General features: G+C 50.3%; 1 protein-coding gene across 1 annotated transcript in view; it reads left to right on the top strand.

The window, feature by feature from the left end:
* Nucleotides 1–1,048: 1,048 nt before the first annotated feature.
* The window catches only part of LOC140403424 (primary cilium assembly protein FAM149B1-like), a gene marked incomplete at its 5' end in the record, with an annotated part of 290,929 nt that continues 274,145 nt past the window's right edge, over nt 1,049–17,832 (top strand). Inside the window, 2 exons of the mRNA XM_072491336.1 lie at nt 1,049–1,116; nt 6,873–6,986. Coding sequence (XP_072347437.1) covers nt 1,049–1,116; nt 6,873–6,986 — 182 coding nt within the window. The remainder of the gene's footprint in view (nt 1,117–6,872; nt 6,987–17,832) is intronic.

The raw sequence follows: 17,832 nt of genomic DNA, 5'->3' as shown, positions 1-17,832 counted from the left end.
AGTTTTCCTCTGGCCGGGTTCCAGAGGGGAGTTTTCCTCTGGCCGGGTTCCAGTGGGGGAGTTTTCCTCTGGCTGGGTTCCAGTGGGCAGCTTTCCTCTGGCCGGGTTCCAGTGGGGAGTTTTCCTCTGGCCGGGTTCCAGTGGGGAGTTTTCCTCTGGCCGGGTTCCAGTGGGGAGTTTTCCTCTGGCCGGGTTCCAGTGGGGAGTTTTCCTCTGGCCGGGTTCCAGTGGGGAGTTTTCCTCTGGCCGGGTTCCAGTGGGGAGTTTTCCTCTGCCCGGGTCCCAGAGGGGAGTTTTCCTCTGGCCGGGTTCCAGAGGGGAGTTTTCCTCTGGCCGGGTTCCAGAGGGGAGTTTTCCTCTGGCCGGGTTCCAGAGGGGAGTTTTCCTCTGGCCGGGTTCCAGAGGGGAGTTTTCCTCTGGCAGGGTTCCAGAGGGGAGTTTTCCTCTGGCCGGGTTCCAGTGGGGAGTTTTCCTCTGGCCGGGTTCCAGTGGGGAGTTTTCCTCTGGCCGGGTTCCAGTGGCGAGTTTTCCTCTGGCCGGGTTCCAGTGGCGAGTTTTCCTCTGGCCGGGTTCCAGTGGGGGAGTTTTCCTCTGGCCGGGTTCCAGAGGGGAGTTTTCCTCTGGCCGGGTTCCAGTGGGGAGTTTTCCTCTGGCTGGGTTCCAGTGGGCAGCTTTCCTCTGGCCGGGTTCCAGTGGGGAGTTTTCCTCTGGCCGGGTTCCAGTGGGCAGCTTTCCTCTGGCCGGGTTCCAGTGGGGAGTTTTCCTCTGGCTGGGTTCCAGTGGGCAGCTTTCCTCTGGCCGGGTTCCAGTGGGGAGTTTTCCTCTGGCTGGGTTCCAGTGGGCAGCTTTCCTCTGGCCGGGTTCCAGTGGGGAGTTTTCCTCTGGCCGGGTTCCAGTGGGGAGTTTTCCTCTGGCCGGGTTCCAGTGGGGAGTTTTCCTCTGGCCGGGTTCCAGTGGGTTCCGGTCCCGGCAGCCCCGCGGTTGCCATGGCAGCGCGGCCGGGGGCGGGAGGCTGTGAGGCCGGGTTCGGGCCCGGGGGGGAGGCGCTCGGCCGGCAGCCGCGCACAGGCGGCGGGATGATCCGCAGACACAGCCGAGGGGCGGCGCGGCCGCGATGTGAGTCCGGGGCGAGGCGAGGCCGCTCGGCCGCTCTGACGGTGCTGGGACCCCCCCCCCCCCCCCCAGATCCCACACTCCCCCCCCCCCCCCCCCCAGATCCCACACTCCCCCCCCCCCCCCCCCCGCGCCTCACGGAGCCTCCGGACACATCGCGGACGGAGAGGCCAGCCCAAAATCCCCCCCCCGATCCCACACTCCCCCCCCCCCGCCCAGATCCCACACTCCCCCCCCCCCGCCCAGATCCCACACTCCCCCCCCCCAGATCCCACACTCCCCCCCCCCCAGATCCCACACTCCCCCCCCCCCAGATCCCACACTCCCCCCCCCCGCCCAGATCCCACACTCCCCCCCCCCCCCAGATCCCACACTCCCCCCCCCCCCAGATCCCACACTCCCCCCCCCAGATCCCACACTCCCCCCCCCCCCGCCCAGATCCCACACTCCCCCCCCCCCCCCAGATCCCACACTCCCCCCCCCCCAGATCCACACTCCCCCCCCCCAGATCCCACACTCCCCCCCCCCCAGATCCCACACTCCCCCCCCCCCAGATCCCACACTCCCCCCCCAGATCCCACACTCCCCCCCCCAGATCCCACACTCCCCCCCCCCCCCAGATCCCACACTCCCCCCCCCCCCCCAGATCCCACACTCCCCCCTCTCCCCCCCCCAGATCCCACACTCCCCCCCCCGCCCAGATCCCACACTCCCCCCCCCCCCGCCCAGATCCCACACTCCCCCCCCCGCCCAGATCCCACACTCCCCCCCCGCCCAGATTCCCACACTCCCCCCCCCCCCCGCCCAGATCCCACACTCCCCCCCCCGCCCAGATCCACACTCCCCCCCCCCCCGCCCAGATCCCACACTCCCCCCCCCCCCCGCCCAGATCCCACACTCCCCCCCCCCCCGCCCAGATCCCACACTCCCCCCCCCCCCCCCCCCCGCCCAGATCCCCCTTCTTCCCCCCCCCCAGATCCCACCCTTGCCCCCCCAGATCCCACACTCCCCCACCCAGATTGCACGCTCCGCCTGTCCCGTATCCCTCACCCAGCCTGCATATGATTGGGGGGAACCGGAGCGTCCGGTTGAGACCGGAGCGTCCGAGGGGAACGGAGCGTCCGAGGGAGACCGGAGTGTACGGTGGGAAACCGGAGCATCAGGGGGGGACAGGGAGCGTCCGGGGGAGACGGGCATCCGGGGGAGACCAGTGTCCGGGGGAGACCGGACAGCCCCGGGAAACTGGAGCGTCTGAAGGGAGACCAGAACGTCCGGCGGGGGGGAACCGAAGCTTCCGGGGGGAAACCGGAGCATCCGGGGAAACCGGAGTGTCCACCCACCCCCAGATCCCACACTTCCCCCCCCCCCCCAGATCCCCCCACCACCCAGATCCCCCACTCCCCCCCCCCCCAGATCCCACACTCCACCCCAACCCCAGAACCCACATTCCCCCCCCCCACAGATCCCACATTCTCCCCCCCCCACCGAGCACCCAAGGGGAAGTCGGAGGGTCCGAGGGGGCGGAGTGTCCGGGTGAGACCGGAGTGTCCCGGGTGAGACCGGAGTGTCCCGGGTGAGACCGGAGTGTCCGGGGGAGACCGGAGTGTCGGGGGAGACTGGAGCGTCCAGGGGAGATGGGCATCCGGGGGAGACCAGAGTGTCCGGGTGAGACCGGACAGCCCGGGAAACTGGAGCATCTGAATGGAGACCAGAACGTCCGGCGGTGGGGGGGGGGGGGGACCGAAGCTTCCGGGGGGAAACCGGAGCATCCGGGGAAACCGGACTGTCCACCCACCCCCAGATCCCACACTTCCCCCCCCCCCAGATCCCCCCCTCCCCCCAGCTCCCAGATCCCCCCCCCACCCAGATCCCCCACTTCCCCCCCCCCGCCCCAGATCCCACACTCCACCCCACCGGAGTGTCCGGGGGAGACCGGAGCACCCGGGGGAAACCGGAGGGTCCGAGGGGGCGGAGCATCCGGGGGAGTGGAGCGTCCGGGTGAGACCGGAGCGTCCGGGGGAGACCGGAGCATCCGGGGGAGACTAGAGTGTCCTGGGGAATCCCACCCATACACTGGGAGAATGTGCAAACTCCACACAGACAGTGACCGGGGCCGGGTTGAACCTGGAACCTCGGCGCCTTGAGGAGGCCGCAGTGCTAACCATTGCGCCACCGTGCCGCCCCTGATTGACTACTTAACCATTTTCTTCCTGCTGTGGAGACACAGTTCGTATACTGTCACCAAGATGCACTGCGTCAACTTGCCAAACCCCTTCAACAGCACGTTTCAAACCCACCATCTTTCCGACCGTTCAGGACAAGGGCATCAGACACATGGGAATGCCGCCAACGGCAAGTTCCCCTCAAAGCCACTCAGCATCCTGACTGGGAACGATATTGTTGTTCCTTTACTGTGACTGGGTCAAAAACCGGAACTCCTGCCCGAATTGCACGGTGGGAACATTGGGAGCAAGCCATTTAGCTCCATGAGGCTGTTACACCATTCACTCAGATCATGGCCGATCTGTGACTTAACTCGATTTACCCAGCTTTGTTCCATATCCCATAATGACTTTGGTAACCATAGTGTAATTTTTAGACTGTGACCTCTTCTTGTCTTTGACTCCCCAAACTATGCCACATGAACTGCAGCAGTACAAGACTCGAAGGGCCAAATGGCCTCCTGCTCCTATTTTCTATGTGTCTAAGACGGCAGCTCACCACCACCTTTTTATGACAATTGGGGATAGCCAATCAATAATGGTCTTGCCGGCCATATCCTCATCCCTTCAACCAGTAAATAAAAACTAAATTTAATGCAGAGGGGTGTGAAGTGATGCAATGCAAAAATGAGGAGGCAAAATGTCAATTAAATGGTATTGATTTAAAGGAATGCAGGAACCTGTGTGATCTTGAAAGACAAGTTGAAAACACTTTTTAAAAAAGCATACTGGAACCTTGGTTTTAAATGGAGTCTTAGAGTAAACATCCAATGACATTCTGGTTAGGCCTCAGCTGGTATATTGTGTCCTTCGTGTCCTCGTGCATCAGTCGCTGAAAGTAAGCGTGCAGGAACAGCAGGCAGTAAAGAAGGCAAATGGTATGTTGGTCTTCATAGTGAGAAGATTTGAGTATAGGAATAGAGATGTTTTACTGCAATTGTACAGGGCATTGGTGAGGTCACACCTGGAGTATTGTGGGCAGTTTTGGTGTCCTTGTCTGAGGAAGGATGTTCTTGCTATGGAGGGAGTGCAGCGAAGGTTTACCAGGATTCCTGGGATGGCGGGACTGTCCTATGAGGAGAGACTAAATCGGTTAGGATTATGTTCATTGGAGTTTAGAAGAGTGAGAGGGGATCTCATAGAAACTTATAAAATTCTAACAGGATTAGACAGGGTAGATTCAGAAAGAATGTTCCGGATGGTGGGGGAGTCCAGAACTAGGGGTCATAGTTTGAGGATAAGGGGTAAACCTTTTAGGACTGAGGTGAGGAGAAATTTCTTCACCCAGAGAGCGGTGAATCTGTGGAATTCGCTACCACTGAAAGTAGTTGAGGCCCAAACGTTGTGTAATTTGAAGAAGGAATTCGATACAGCTCTTGGGGCTAAAGGGACCAGGGGCTGTGGGGGGAAGGCGGGATCAGGGTATTGAACTTGATGGTCAGCCATGATCACAATGAATGGCGGAACTGGCTCGAAGGGCCGAATGGCCTCCTCCTGCTTGTATTTTTTAGGTTTGTTTCGATGTAAGTCCAATTCTGGACACCACACTTCAGGAGAAATAACAAGGGTTTGGAGATGGAGGTTTACTGGAATGGTAACCGGGACGCTCCCCCGGTTTTGTGGAGTGGCTAGAGAGGCCGGAATCATTCTTCATCGAGCAGAGAAGATTGAGACAACTAATGGAGGTGATAAAAATCACAAGAAGTTTTCGTAGAGTAAATGAGACACCAATTTATGGCAAGAACATGAGAGAGGAATGAGAATTTTCATTATGCAGCAATTACTCTGCTCTGTGGGGAAAGCAGATGGAGTCTTAATTTAATTGAAAAGGAAAATATTACTGTGAAAAAGGAGTGCGACTAATTGGATTGTTCTTCAAGGAGCCAGCACTGAGAATGGAGTGCATTATTCTTTCACCCAGTCTCTTTCTTTCTGACAGCAGATGAACTTTTAATTTGCGTCAGCTTTTAGAAATTAATGCAAAATACAATAGCAAGTCTGTAAGCAGTACCCGCATTTTCTTTGTCACCTCTTTAAACATAGTTTTATCTGACCAAAGCATTTTGAAATTTGCCGTCTAATTTTCCCAAATACTTTTGAACAGTAACAACAGAAATTACCGGGGCAAATATTTCAAAAATACATCTGACTTTGATCAGTGTGGCATCATGTTGGTGATTGAGGTTTAGCTGCACACTTTCAGAGATTTTGTTACACATATAGGTGAAAATATTACTTCTGAGTCCAGACTTGAGGAGAGACTTACTTTTAAGTAAACAGTTTAATGACAGTCCCTCACGTTAAGATATTCTACCACAATTTCACCATCTTCCACGACCTCCATATCTCTTGATTCCAATAGATTCATTGGTAGTTAAGTCATTTAATTCCACAGTATATAGGATTTGATTTATTGTCACGTGTACCGAGGTACAGTGAAAAGTATTATTCTGCGTACAGTGCAGGCAGATCGCTCCATACATGGAAAACCAGAGGACATGCATAAATGCACAATGTAAATACATAGCCACAGGCATCGGGTGAAGCATACGGAGTGTAGTACTGCTCAGTAGAGAAGATGTGTGGAGAGATCAGTTCAGTCCATAAGAGGGTCATTCAGGAGTCTGGGAACAGTGGGGAAGAAGCTGTTTTTGAGTCTGTTCGTGTGTGTTCTCAGACTTTTGTATCTCTTGCCCGATGGAAGAAGTTGGAAGAGAGAATAACCCCGGTGGGAGGGGCCTTTGATTATGCTGCCCGCTTTCCCCAGGCAGCTTGAGGTGTAGACAGAGTCAATGGATGGGAGGCAGGTTCGCGTGATGGACTGGGCTGTGTTCACGACTCTCTATAATTTCTTAAGTTTACTGCTCGGTCAGGCTGTGATGCAGCCAGATAGGATGCTTTCTAAGGTGTATTGGTAAACGCTGGTAGGAGTTAATGTGGACATGCCGAATTTCCTTAATTTCCTCAGGAAGTATAGGTGCTGTTGTGCTTTCTTGGTGGTAGCGTTGACGTGGGTGGGCCAGGACAGATTTTTGGAGATGTGTACCCCTAGGAATTTGAAGCTGCTAACCATCTCCACCTCGGCCCCGTTGATGCTGACAGGGGTGTGTACAGTACTTTGCTTCCTGAAATCAATGACCATGCATGGGAAATGCATGAGAAATCCACCTATCTATCTCTCTATTTCCCACCCATAGCTAAATAGTTCCCGGTTTGGGTCATTGTCTGTGCGGAGTCTGCACGTTCTCCCAGTGTCTGCGTGGGTTTCCTCCGGGTGCTCTGGTTTCCTCCCACAAGTCCCGAAAGATGTGCTGTCAGGTGAATTGGACATTCTGAATTCTCCCTCTGAGTACCCGAACAGGCGCCGGAATGTAGCGACTCGGGGCTTTTCACAGTAACTTCATTGCAGTGTTAATGTAAGCCTACTTGTGACAATAAAGATGATTTTTATTATTATCAGAATAATTATATGTATGTTTGCAACGGGGGAACAAAATCAACCAAATTTGTTTTCAATATTAGTTTGTGTTTCCACAGACAAGACCTGTTGCAATGCAGTGTTGAAACTCACCCACTGCCAGACAAACCAGAAGAATTTTCAACTCCCTCTTCCATCACAAGCGTTGAGGATGTGGACTCCACCAGTAGTGGGTATGAATGTCACTTGTTCCGGCAACGTTGTACTGTCATGGTGTTTGATTACCAAGTCCTGGAAAGTCAGCCTTGCACTTTGCCGAATGGGTAGAAGAACCATTTGTGCAGCTCAGACTAACCATGCGTGTGAGGTGAGGCTGGACTGATGGAGCTTATCTCCGCGAAGTGTGCAGTCTTGTGCTGGAGAGGGGAGAGATCAAGAGAGATCATGCTTCTGATCTTGCTGTCTCACCCATAAAGAATGATGACAGTTTGAGCTATACAAGTATTATTCGAGCCAATAATCAACCCTCAAACAACATTCCTAATCACTGCTGTTATGTGGGAACTTGTTGCAAAACATTACAACAGTGACCACATTTCAACCATAATTCATTGTCTATATCTTGCATCTGGAGTTATCCTGAGATCTTGCACCATGCTATAGAAAGTTATTTTATTTAAAGTAAGTTAATCTAAAGGGGGGAAAGAGAATGCGGGGGGACTGGTGGGGGAAGAATGAGGATTGGATTGGATTTGTTTATTGTCACGTGTACCGAGGTACAGTGAAAAGTATTTTTCTGCGAGCAGCTCAACAGATCATTAAGTACATGGAAAGAAAAGGGAATAAAGGAAAATACATAATAGGGCAACACAACATATACAATGTAACTACATAAGCACCGGCATCGGGTGAAGCATACAGGGTGTAGTGTTAATGAGGTCAGTCCATAAGAGGGTCATTTAGGAGTCTGGTGACAGTGGGGAAGAAGCTGTTTTTGAGTCTGTTCGTGCGTGTTCTCAGACTTCTGTATCTCCTGCCTGATGGAAGAAGTTGGAAGAGTGAGTAAGCCGGGTGGGAGTGGTCTTTGATTATGCTGCCCGCTTTCCCCAGGCAGCGGGAGGTGTAGACGGAGTCAATGGATGGGAGGCAGGTTCGTGCGATGGACTGGGCGGTGTTCACGACTCTCTGAAGTTTCTTGCGGTCCTGGGTCGAGCAGTTGCCATACCAGGCTGTGATGCAGCCAGATAGGATTCTTTCTATGGTGCATCTGTAAAAGTTGGTAAGGGTGAATGTGGACATGCCGAATTTCCTTAGTTTCCTGAGGAAGTATAGGCGCTGTTGTGCTTTCTTGGTGGTCGCGTCGACGTGGGTGGACCAGGACAGGTTTTTGGAGATGTGCCCCCCTAGGAATTTGAAACTGATTTCTCCACTCCTTTCTTCCTTTTTAGAGTTTTCACCCCTCTTCTGCTTCCATTTTTATAATAATCTTTATTACTGTCACAAGTAGGCTTACATTAATACTGCAACAAAGTTACTGTGAAAAGCCCCTAGTCGCCACATTCCGGCACCTGTTCGGGTACACTGAGGGAGAATTCAGAATGTCCAATTCATCTAACAAGCACGTCTTTCTGGACTTGTTGGAGCAAACCGGAGCGCCAGGAGGAAACCCACGCAGACACGGGGAGAACGTGCAGACTCCGCACAGACAGGGATTGAAGCCGGGAATCGAACCCATGTCTCTGGTGCTGTGAAGCAACAGTGCTAACCACTGTTGAAACTAAGTGGCGAGTTTGATCCTGTTTTCACATGATGTGCTGACGTAGGTGCCACTTGAATGTCAGGAAGAGAAATCATGGTCAGAGTTTCCCTCTTATGGTCCAGCATAGGTCATATTCTAAGTATTGGGCAGCACGGTAGCACAAGTGGATAGCACTGTGGCTTCACAGCTCCACGGTCCCAGGTTCGATTCCCCGTTGGGCCACTGTCTGTGCGGAGTCTGCACGTTCTCCCCGTGACTGTGTGGGTTTCCTCCGGGTGCTCGGTTTTCTCCCACAGTCCAATGACGTGCAGGTTAGGTGGATTGGCCTTGATAAATTGCCTTTCGTGACCAAAAAGGTTAGGAGGGTTATTGGGTTAGGGGGATAGGGTGGAAGTGAGGGCTTAAGTGTGTCGGTGCAGACTTGATGGGCCGAATGGCCTCCTGCTGCATTGTATGTTCTATGTTCGCCTTGTATCTTCGCTCTGCACAGACAGTGTATGGAACCTGTCGTCTTGTGCTGGACAAACATAGTGGGCACAGGGAAAGCAATCTCATATTGTCGGCATTAAAAGGGATTAGTGTTAGCTTGTGCTAAAGGTTCTGTTGAATCATGTTTGTGTGCAGACGTGCAGAAGCGCAACATGAGTAAGTGCCATCAGCTAGCGGGAGAATTCCTGACAAGGTAATATTGTGTCAGGTGCAAGTTGAAGATCAGGGAGTTTATTTTCCATGGCTGGTCTGATTGTAGCTCAAGAGGAATGTCTGGAGAAGAACTAGTATTGATAAAATAAAAATAAGAAAACTGAAAACATTAGCATTTACCTTGAGTTCCCTCTCAACATCGTTTCAATTTAATATGTTGAATGTAGTATATATAAATGACTTGGAAGAAAACGTAGCTGGTCTGATTAGCAAGTTTGCGAATGATACTAAGATTGCAGGAGTTGCGGATGGTGATGAAGATTGTCAGAGAATACAACAGGATATAGATAGGCTGCAAAATTGGGCATAGAAATAACAGATGGAATTTAACCAGACAAATGCGAGGTAGATTTGGTAGATCCAATTCAGGTGGGAGCGATAAAATAAATGACATAACCATCAGGAGCATAGACACAGAGAGATCTGGGCGTGCAGGTCCACAGATCCTTAAAAGTGGCAGCACAGGTGTAAATAGAACATAGAACGATACAGCGCAGTACAGGCCCTTCGGCCCACAATGTTGCACCGAAACAAAAGCCATCTACACTATGCCATTATCATCCATATGTTTATCCAATAAACTTTTAGATGCCCTCAATGTTGGCGAGTTCACTACTGTTGTAGGTAGGGCATTCCACAGCCTCACTACTCTTTGCGTAAAGAACCTACCTCTGACCTCTGTCCTATATATCTATTACCCCTCAGTTTAAAGCTATGTCACCTCGTGCCAGCCATTTCCATCCGCGGGAGAAGGCTCTCACTGTCCACCCTATCTAACCCCCTGATCATTTTGTATGCCTCTATTAAGTCTCCTCTTAACCTTCTTCTCTCCAACGAAAACAACCTCAAGTCCATCAGCCTTTCCTCATAAGATTTTCCCTCCAGGCAACATCCTGGTAAATCTCCTCTGCACCCGCTCCAAAGCCTCCACGTCCTTCCTATAATGCGGTGACCAGAACTATACGCAAAACTCCAAATGCGGCCGTACCAGAGTTCTGTACAGCTGCAACATGACCTCCTGACTCCGGAACTCAATCCCTCTACCAATAAAGGCCAACACATAGAACATAGAACATAGAAAATACAGCACAGAACAGGCCCTTCGGCCCACGATGTTGTGCCGAACCTTTGTCCTAGATTAATCATAGATTATCATTGAATTTACAGTGCAGAAGGAGGCCATTCGGCCCTTTGAGTCTGCACCGGCTCTTGGAAAGAGCACCCTACCCAAACTCAACACCTCCACCCAACACCAAGGGCAATTTGGACATTAAGGGCAATTTATCATTGGCCAATTCACCTAACCCGCACATCTTTGGACTGTGGGAGGAAACCGGAGCACCCGGAGGAAACCCACGCAGACACAGGGAGGACGTGCAGACTCCGCACAGACAGTGACCCAAGCCGGAATCGAACCTGGGACCCTGGAGCTGTGAAGCAATTGTGCTATCCACAATGCTACCGTGCTGCCCTTGAGAACAAATAAATCTACACTATATCATTTTACCGTAATCCATGTACCTATCCAATAGCTGCTTGAAGGTCCCTAATGTTCCCGACTCAACTACTTCCACAGGCAGTGCATTCCATGCCCCCACTACTCTCTGGATAAAGAACCTATCTCTGATATCCCTCCTATTATCTTTCACCTTAAATTCATGTCCCCTTGTAATGGTTTGTTCCACCCGGGGAAAAAGTCTCTGACTGTCTACTCTATCTATTCCCCTGATCATCTTATAAACCTCTATCAAGTCGCCCCTCATCCTTCTCCGTTCTAATGAGAAAAGGCCTAGCACCCTCAACCTTTCCTCGTAAGACCTACTCTCCATTCCAGGCAACATCCTGGTAAATCTTCTTTGCACCTTTTCCAAAGCTTCCACATCCTTCCTAAAATGAGGCGACCAAAACTGTACACAATACTCCAAATGTGGCCTGACCAAAGTTTTGTACAGCTGCATCATCACCTCACGGCTCTTAAATTCAATCCCTCTGTTAATGAACGCGAGCACACCATAGGCCTTCTTCACAGCTCTATCCACTTGAGTGGCAACTTTCAAAGATGTATGAACATAGACCCCAAGATCTCTCTGCTCCTCCACATTGCCAAGAACTTCTCAGCCCAGCTCTGCATCCTATCTATGTCTCTTTGCAGCCGACAACAGCCCTCCTTACTATCCACAACTCCACCAATCTTCGTATCGTCTGCAAATTTACTGACCCACCCTTCAACTCCCTCATCCAAGTCATTAATGAAAATCACAAACAGCAGAGGACCCAGAACTGATCCCTGCGGTACGCCACTGGTAACTGGGCTCCAGGCTGAATATTTGCCATCCACCACCACTCTCTGACTTCTATCGGTTAGCCAGTTCGTTATCCAACTAGCCAAATTTCCCACTACCCCATGCCTCCTTACTTTCTGCATAAGCCTACCATGGGGAACTTTATCAAATGCCTTACTAAAATCCATGTACACTACATCCACTGCTTTACCTTCATCCACATGCTTGGTCACCTCCTCAAAGAATTCAATAAGATTTGTAAGGCAAGACCTACCCCTCACAAATCCCTGCTGACTATCCCTAATCAAGCAGTGTCTTTCCAGATACTCAGAAATCCTATCCTTCAGTACCCTTTCCATTACTTTGCCTACCACCGAAGTAAGACTAACTGGCCTGTAATTTCCAGGGTTATCCCTAGTCCCTTTTTTGAACAGGGGCACGACATTTGCCACTCTCCAATCCCCTGGTACCACCCCTGTTGACAGTGAGGACGAAAAGATCATTGCCAACGGCTCTGCAATTTCATCTCTTGCTTCCCATAGAATCCTTGGATATATCCCGTCAGGCCCGGGGGACTTGTCTATCCTCAAGTTTTTCAAAATGCCCAACACATCTTCCTTCCTAACAAGTATTTCCTCGAGCTTACCAATCTGTTTCACACTGTCCTCTCCAACAATATCGCCCCTCTCATTTGTAAATACAGAAGAAAAGTACTCATTCAAGACCTCTCCCATCTCTTCAGACTCAATACACAATCTCCCGCTACTGTCCTTGATCGGACCTACCCTCGCCCTAGTCATTCTCATATTTCTCACATATGTGTAAAAGGCCTTGGGGTTTTCCTTGATCCTACCCGCCAAAGATTGTTCATGCCCTCTCTTAGCTCTCCTAATCCCTTTCTTCAGTTCCCTCCTGGCTATCTTGTATCCCTCCAATGCCCTGTCTGAACCTTGTTTCCTCAGCCTTACATAAGTCACCTTTTTCCTCTTAACAAGACATTCAACCTCTCTTGTCAACCATGGTTCCCTCACTCGACCATCTTTTCCCTACCTGACAGGGACATACATATCAAGGACACGTAGCACCTGTTCCTTGAACAAGTTCCACATTTCACTTGTGTCCTTCCCTGCCAGCCTATGTTCCCAACTTATGCACTTCAATTCTTGTCTGACAACATCGTATTTACCCTTCCCCCAATTGTAAACCTTGCCCTGTTGCACGTACCTGTCCCTCGCCATTACTAAAGTGAAAGTCACAGAATTGTGGTCACTATCTCCAAAATGCTCCCCCACTAACAAATCTATCACTTGCCCTGGCTCATTACCCAGTACTAAATCCAATATTGCCCCTCCTCTGGTCGGACAATCTACATACTGTGTTAGAAAAGCTTCCTGGACACACTGCACAAACACCACCCCATCCAAACTATTTGATCTAAAGAGTTTCCACTCAATATTTGGGAAGTTAAAGTCGCCCATGACTACTACCCTATGACTTCTGCACCTTTCCAAAATCTGTTTCCCAATCTGTTCCTCCACATCTCTGCTACTATTGGGGGGCCTATAGAAAACTCCTAACAAGGTGACTGCTCCTTTCCTATTTCTGACATCAACCCATACTACCTCAATAGGGTGATACTCCTCGAACTGCCTTTCTGCAGCTGTTATACTATCTCTAATTAATAATGCCTCCCCCCACTTTTACCACCCTCCCTAATCTTATTGAAACATCTATAACCAGGGACCTCCAACAACCATTTCTGCCCCTCTTCTATCCAAGTTTCCGTGATGGCCACCACATCGTAGTCCCAAGTACCGATCCATGCCTGAAGTTCACCCACCTTATTCCTGATGCTTCTTGCGTTGAAGTATACACACTTCAACCCATCTCCGTGCCTGCAAGTACTCTCCTTTGTCAGTGTTCCCTTCCCCACTACCTCATTACACGCTTTGGCGTCCTGAACATCGACTACCTTAGTTGCTGGACTACAAATCCGGTTCCCATTCCCTTGCCAAATTAGTTTAAACCCTCCCGAAGAGTACTAGAAAACCTCCCTCCCAGGATATTGGTGCCCCTCTGGTTCAGATGCAACCCGTCCTGCTTGTACAGGTCCCACCTTCCCCAGAATGCGCTCCAATTATCCAAATACCTGAAGCCCTCCCTCCTACACCATTCCTGCAGCCACGTGTTCAACTGCACTCTCTCCCTATTCCTAGCCTCGCTATCACGTGGCACCGGCAACAAACCAGAGATGACAACTCTGTCTGTCCTGGCTTTTAACTTCCAGCCTAACTCCCTAAACTTGTTTATTACCTCCACACCCCTTTTCCTACCTATGTCGTTGGTACCAATGTGCACCACGACTTCTGGCTGCTCACCCTCCCCCTTAAGGATCCTGAAGACACGATCCGAGACATCCCTGGCCCTGGCACCCGGGAGGCAACATACCTTCCGGGAGTCTCGCTCGCGACCACAGAATCTCCTGTCTATTCCCCTAACCATTGAATCTCCTACAACTATTGCTTTCCTATTCTCCCCTCTTCCCTTCTGAGCCCCAGAGCCAGACTCAGTGCCAGAGACCTGGCCGCTAGGGCCTTCCCCCGGTAGGTCATCCCCCCCAACAGCATCCAAAACGGTATACTTGTTTTGAAGGGGAACGGCCACGAGGGATCCCTGCACTTTCTGCCTGTTTGTTTTTTTCCCCCTGACTGTAACCCAGCTATTCTTGTCCTGTACCTTGGGTGTGGTTACCTCCTTGTAACTCTTCTCAATCACCCCCTCTGCCTCTCGGATGATCCGAAGTTCATCTCCAGTTTCAGCTCCAGTTCCCTAACACGGTCTTTGAGGAGCTGAAGTTGGGTGCACTTCCCGCAGGTATAGTCAGTGGGGACACCGGTGGTATCCCTCACCACCCACATCCTACAGGAGGAGCATGTAACTGGCCTAGCCTCCATCCCCTCTTACCTGACAGAATATAGCTGCCCTGTGGACTAACTAGATCTCCGCCCTCCGACCCTGCTCCCAGTCAGCTACACTTTCTGTAAACTCCTGGCTCTCTTCGCACTCTTTGCGGAAATGTCGGAAACAAAATGAAAGGAGCACCTTACTCCCTCCTCACCTAACTCCCTCGGTCACCAAACTCTCACTATCGCACTCAAATGCACCAAATTCAGCACTCCCTCGGTCACCAAACTCTCACTATCGCACTCAAATGCACCAAATTCAGCACTCCCTCGGTCACCAAACTCTCACTATCGCACTCAAATGCACCAAATTCAGCACTCCCTCGGTCACCAAACTCTCACTATCGCACTCAAATGCACCAAATTCAGCACTCAGTGCAAACAAAGTCTGCACTGTAGGGGATCACTTTTATACTGTGAATCTAGCCTCTGAAAACTGGCCTAATCCAATTAACTGATTAACAAGCTCCAGCTGCAAGTGCCTACAAGTAGAAGCCTGTTTAAAGCTTATTGAAAATTCACCTTCTTCTAAACCAAACAGCAACTTTTAAGTTAATTAACTAAATAAAAGAAAGACTAAACTTTAGATAAAAATGAAGCCTTATACTCCCTCAGTCACCAAACTCTCACTATCGCACTCAAATGCACCAAATTCAGCACTCAGTGCAAACAAAACACTCCATAGGCCTTCTTCACAACCCTATCAACCTGGGTGGCAACTTTCAGGGATCTATGTACATGGACACCTAGATCCCTCTGCCCATCCACACTTCCAAGAACTTTACCATTAGCCAAATATTCCGCATTCCTGTTATTCCTTCCAAAGTGAATCACCTCACACTTCTCTACATTAAACTCCATTTGCCACCTCTCAGCCCAGCTCTGCAGCTTATCTATATCCCTCTGTAACCTGCTACATCCTTCCACACTATCGACAACACCACCGACTTTAGTATCGTCTGCAAATTTACTCACCCACCCTTCTGCGCCTTCCTCTAGGTCATTGATAAAAATGACAAACAGCAACGGCCCCAGAACAGATCCTTGTGGTACTCCACTTGTAACTGAACTCCATTCTGAACATTTCCCATCAAACACCACCCTCTGCCTTCTTTCAGCTAGCCAATTTCTGATCCACATCTCTAAATCACCCTCAATCCCCAGCCTCCGTATTTTCTGCAATAGCCTACCGTGGGGAACCTTATCAAACGGTTTGCTGAAATCCATATACACCACATCAACTGCTCTACCCTCGTCTACCTGTTCAGTCACCTCAAAGAACTCGATAAGGTTTGTGAGGCATGACCTACCCTTCACAAAGCCATGCTGACTATCCCTGATCATATTATTCCTATCTAGATGATTATAAATCTTGTCTCTTATAATCCCCTCCAAGACTTTACCCACAACAGACGTGAGGCTCACCGGTCTATAGTTGCCGGGGTTGTCTCTGCTCCCCTTTTTGAACAAAGGGACCACATTTGCTATCTTCCAGTCCTCTGGCACTATTCCTGTAGCCAATGATGACATAAAAATCAAAGCCAAAGGTCCAGCAATCTCTTCCCTGGCCTCCCAGAGAATCCTAGGATAAATCCCATCAGGACCCGGGGACTTATCTATTTTCAGCCTGTCCAGAATTGCCAACACCTCTTCCCTACGTACCTCAATGCCATCTATTCTATTAGCCTGGGGCTCAGCATTCTCCTCCACAACATTATATTTTTCCTGAGTGAATACTGACGAAAAATATTCATTTAGTATCTCGCCTATCTCTTCAGACTCCACACACAACTTCCCATCCCTGTCCTTGACTGGTCCTACTCTTTCCCTCGTCATTCGCTTATTCCTGACATACCTATAGAAAGCTTTTGGGTTTTCCTTGATCCTACCTGCCAAATACTTCTCATGTCCCCTCCTTGCTCGTCTTAGCTCTCTCTTTAGATCCTTCCTCGCTACCTTGTAACTATCCATCGCCCCAACTGAAACTTCACACCTCATCTTCACATAGGCCTCCTTCTTCCTCTTAACAAGAGATTCCACTTCTTTGGTAAACCACGGTTCCCTCGCTCGACGCCTTCCTCCCTGCCTGACCGGTACATTCTTATCAAGAACACGCAGTAGCTGATCCTTGAACAAGCTCCACTTATCCAGTGTGTCCAACACTTGCAGCCTACTTCTCCACCTTATCCCCCCCAAGTCACGTCTAATGGCATCATAATTTCCCTTCCCCCAGCTATAACTCTTGCCCTGCGGTGTATACTTATCCCTTTCCATCATTAACGTAAATGGTGGTGAAGAAAGTGTCTGGCATTTTTGATTTGATTTGATTTATTATTGTCACATGTATCAGTATACAGTGAAAAGTATTGTTTCTTGCATGCTGTACAAACAATGCAGACCGTACATAGGGAAGGAAGGAGAGACTGCAGAATATAATGTGACGCGAAAGGGAAAATGCTGGAAGATCTCAGCAAGTCTGGCAGCCTCTGCAGGGAGATAAAAGAGCTAATGTTTCGAGTCCGATGACTCTTTGTCAAAGCTTTGTCAAAGCAGACTATAATGTTACAGTTATAGCAAGGTGTAGAGAAAAGATCAACTTAATACGAGGTAGGTCCATTCAAAAGTCTGATGGCAGTAGGGAAGAAGCTGTTCTTGACTCGGTTGGTACGTGACCTCAAACTTTGGTATCTTTTTCCCGACGGAAGAAGGTGGAAGAGAGTATGTGCGGGGTGCGTGGGGTCCTTAATTATGCTGGCTGCCTTTCCGATGCAGCGGGCATTGTAGACAGAGTTGATGGATGGGAGGCTGGTTTGCGTAATGGACTGGGCTACATTCACGACCTTTTGTAATTTCCTGCGGTCTTGGGCAGAGCAGGATCCAACCAAGCTGTGATACAACCAGAAAGAATGCTTGCCCTCATAGGACGAGGTATCGAGTATAAAAGCTCAAAAATTATGCTACAGTTATATAGAACGTTGGTTAGGCCACATTTGGAAGATTGTGTCCAATTCTGGTCACCGCACTACCAGAAGGATGTGGAGGCTTTGGAGAGAGTACAGAAAAGATTTACCAGGATGTTGCCTGGTATGGAGGGTATTAGCTATGAGGAGAGATTAAAGAAACTGGGATTGTTCTCCCTAGAGAGATGGAGGCTGAGGGGCGACCTGATAGAAGTTTACAAAATTATGAGGGGTGTAGAAAGGGTGAACAGTTGGAGGCTTTACCCCAGAGCGCAAATGACAATTACAAGTAAGGTGAGAGGGGATAGATTCAGTGGCGATGTGTGGGTGATGTTTTTTACACAGAGGGTGGTGGTGGCCTGGAATGCACTACCAAGTGAGGTGGTTGAGGAAGATACGTCGTGATCTTTAAG

The sequence above is a fragment of the Scyliorhinus torazame genome, chromosome 28 (genome assembly GCF_047496885.1).
Source record: "Scyliorhinus torazame isolate Kashiwa2021f chromosome 28, sScyTor2.1, whole genome shotgun sequence".
Taxonomy (NCBI): domain Eukaryota; kingdom Metazoa; phylum Chordata; class Chondrichthyes; order Carcharhiniformes; family Scyliorhinidae; genus Scyliorhinus; species Scyliorhinus torazame.
This window is presented reverse-complemented; position numbering and strand designations above follow the sequence as displayed.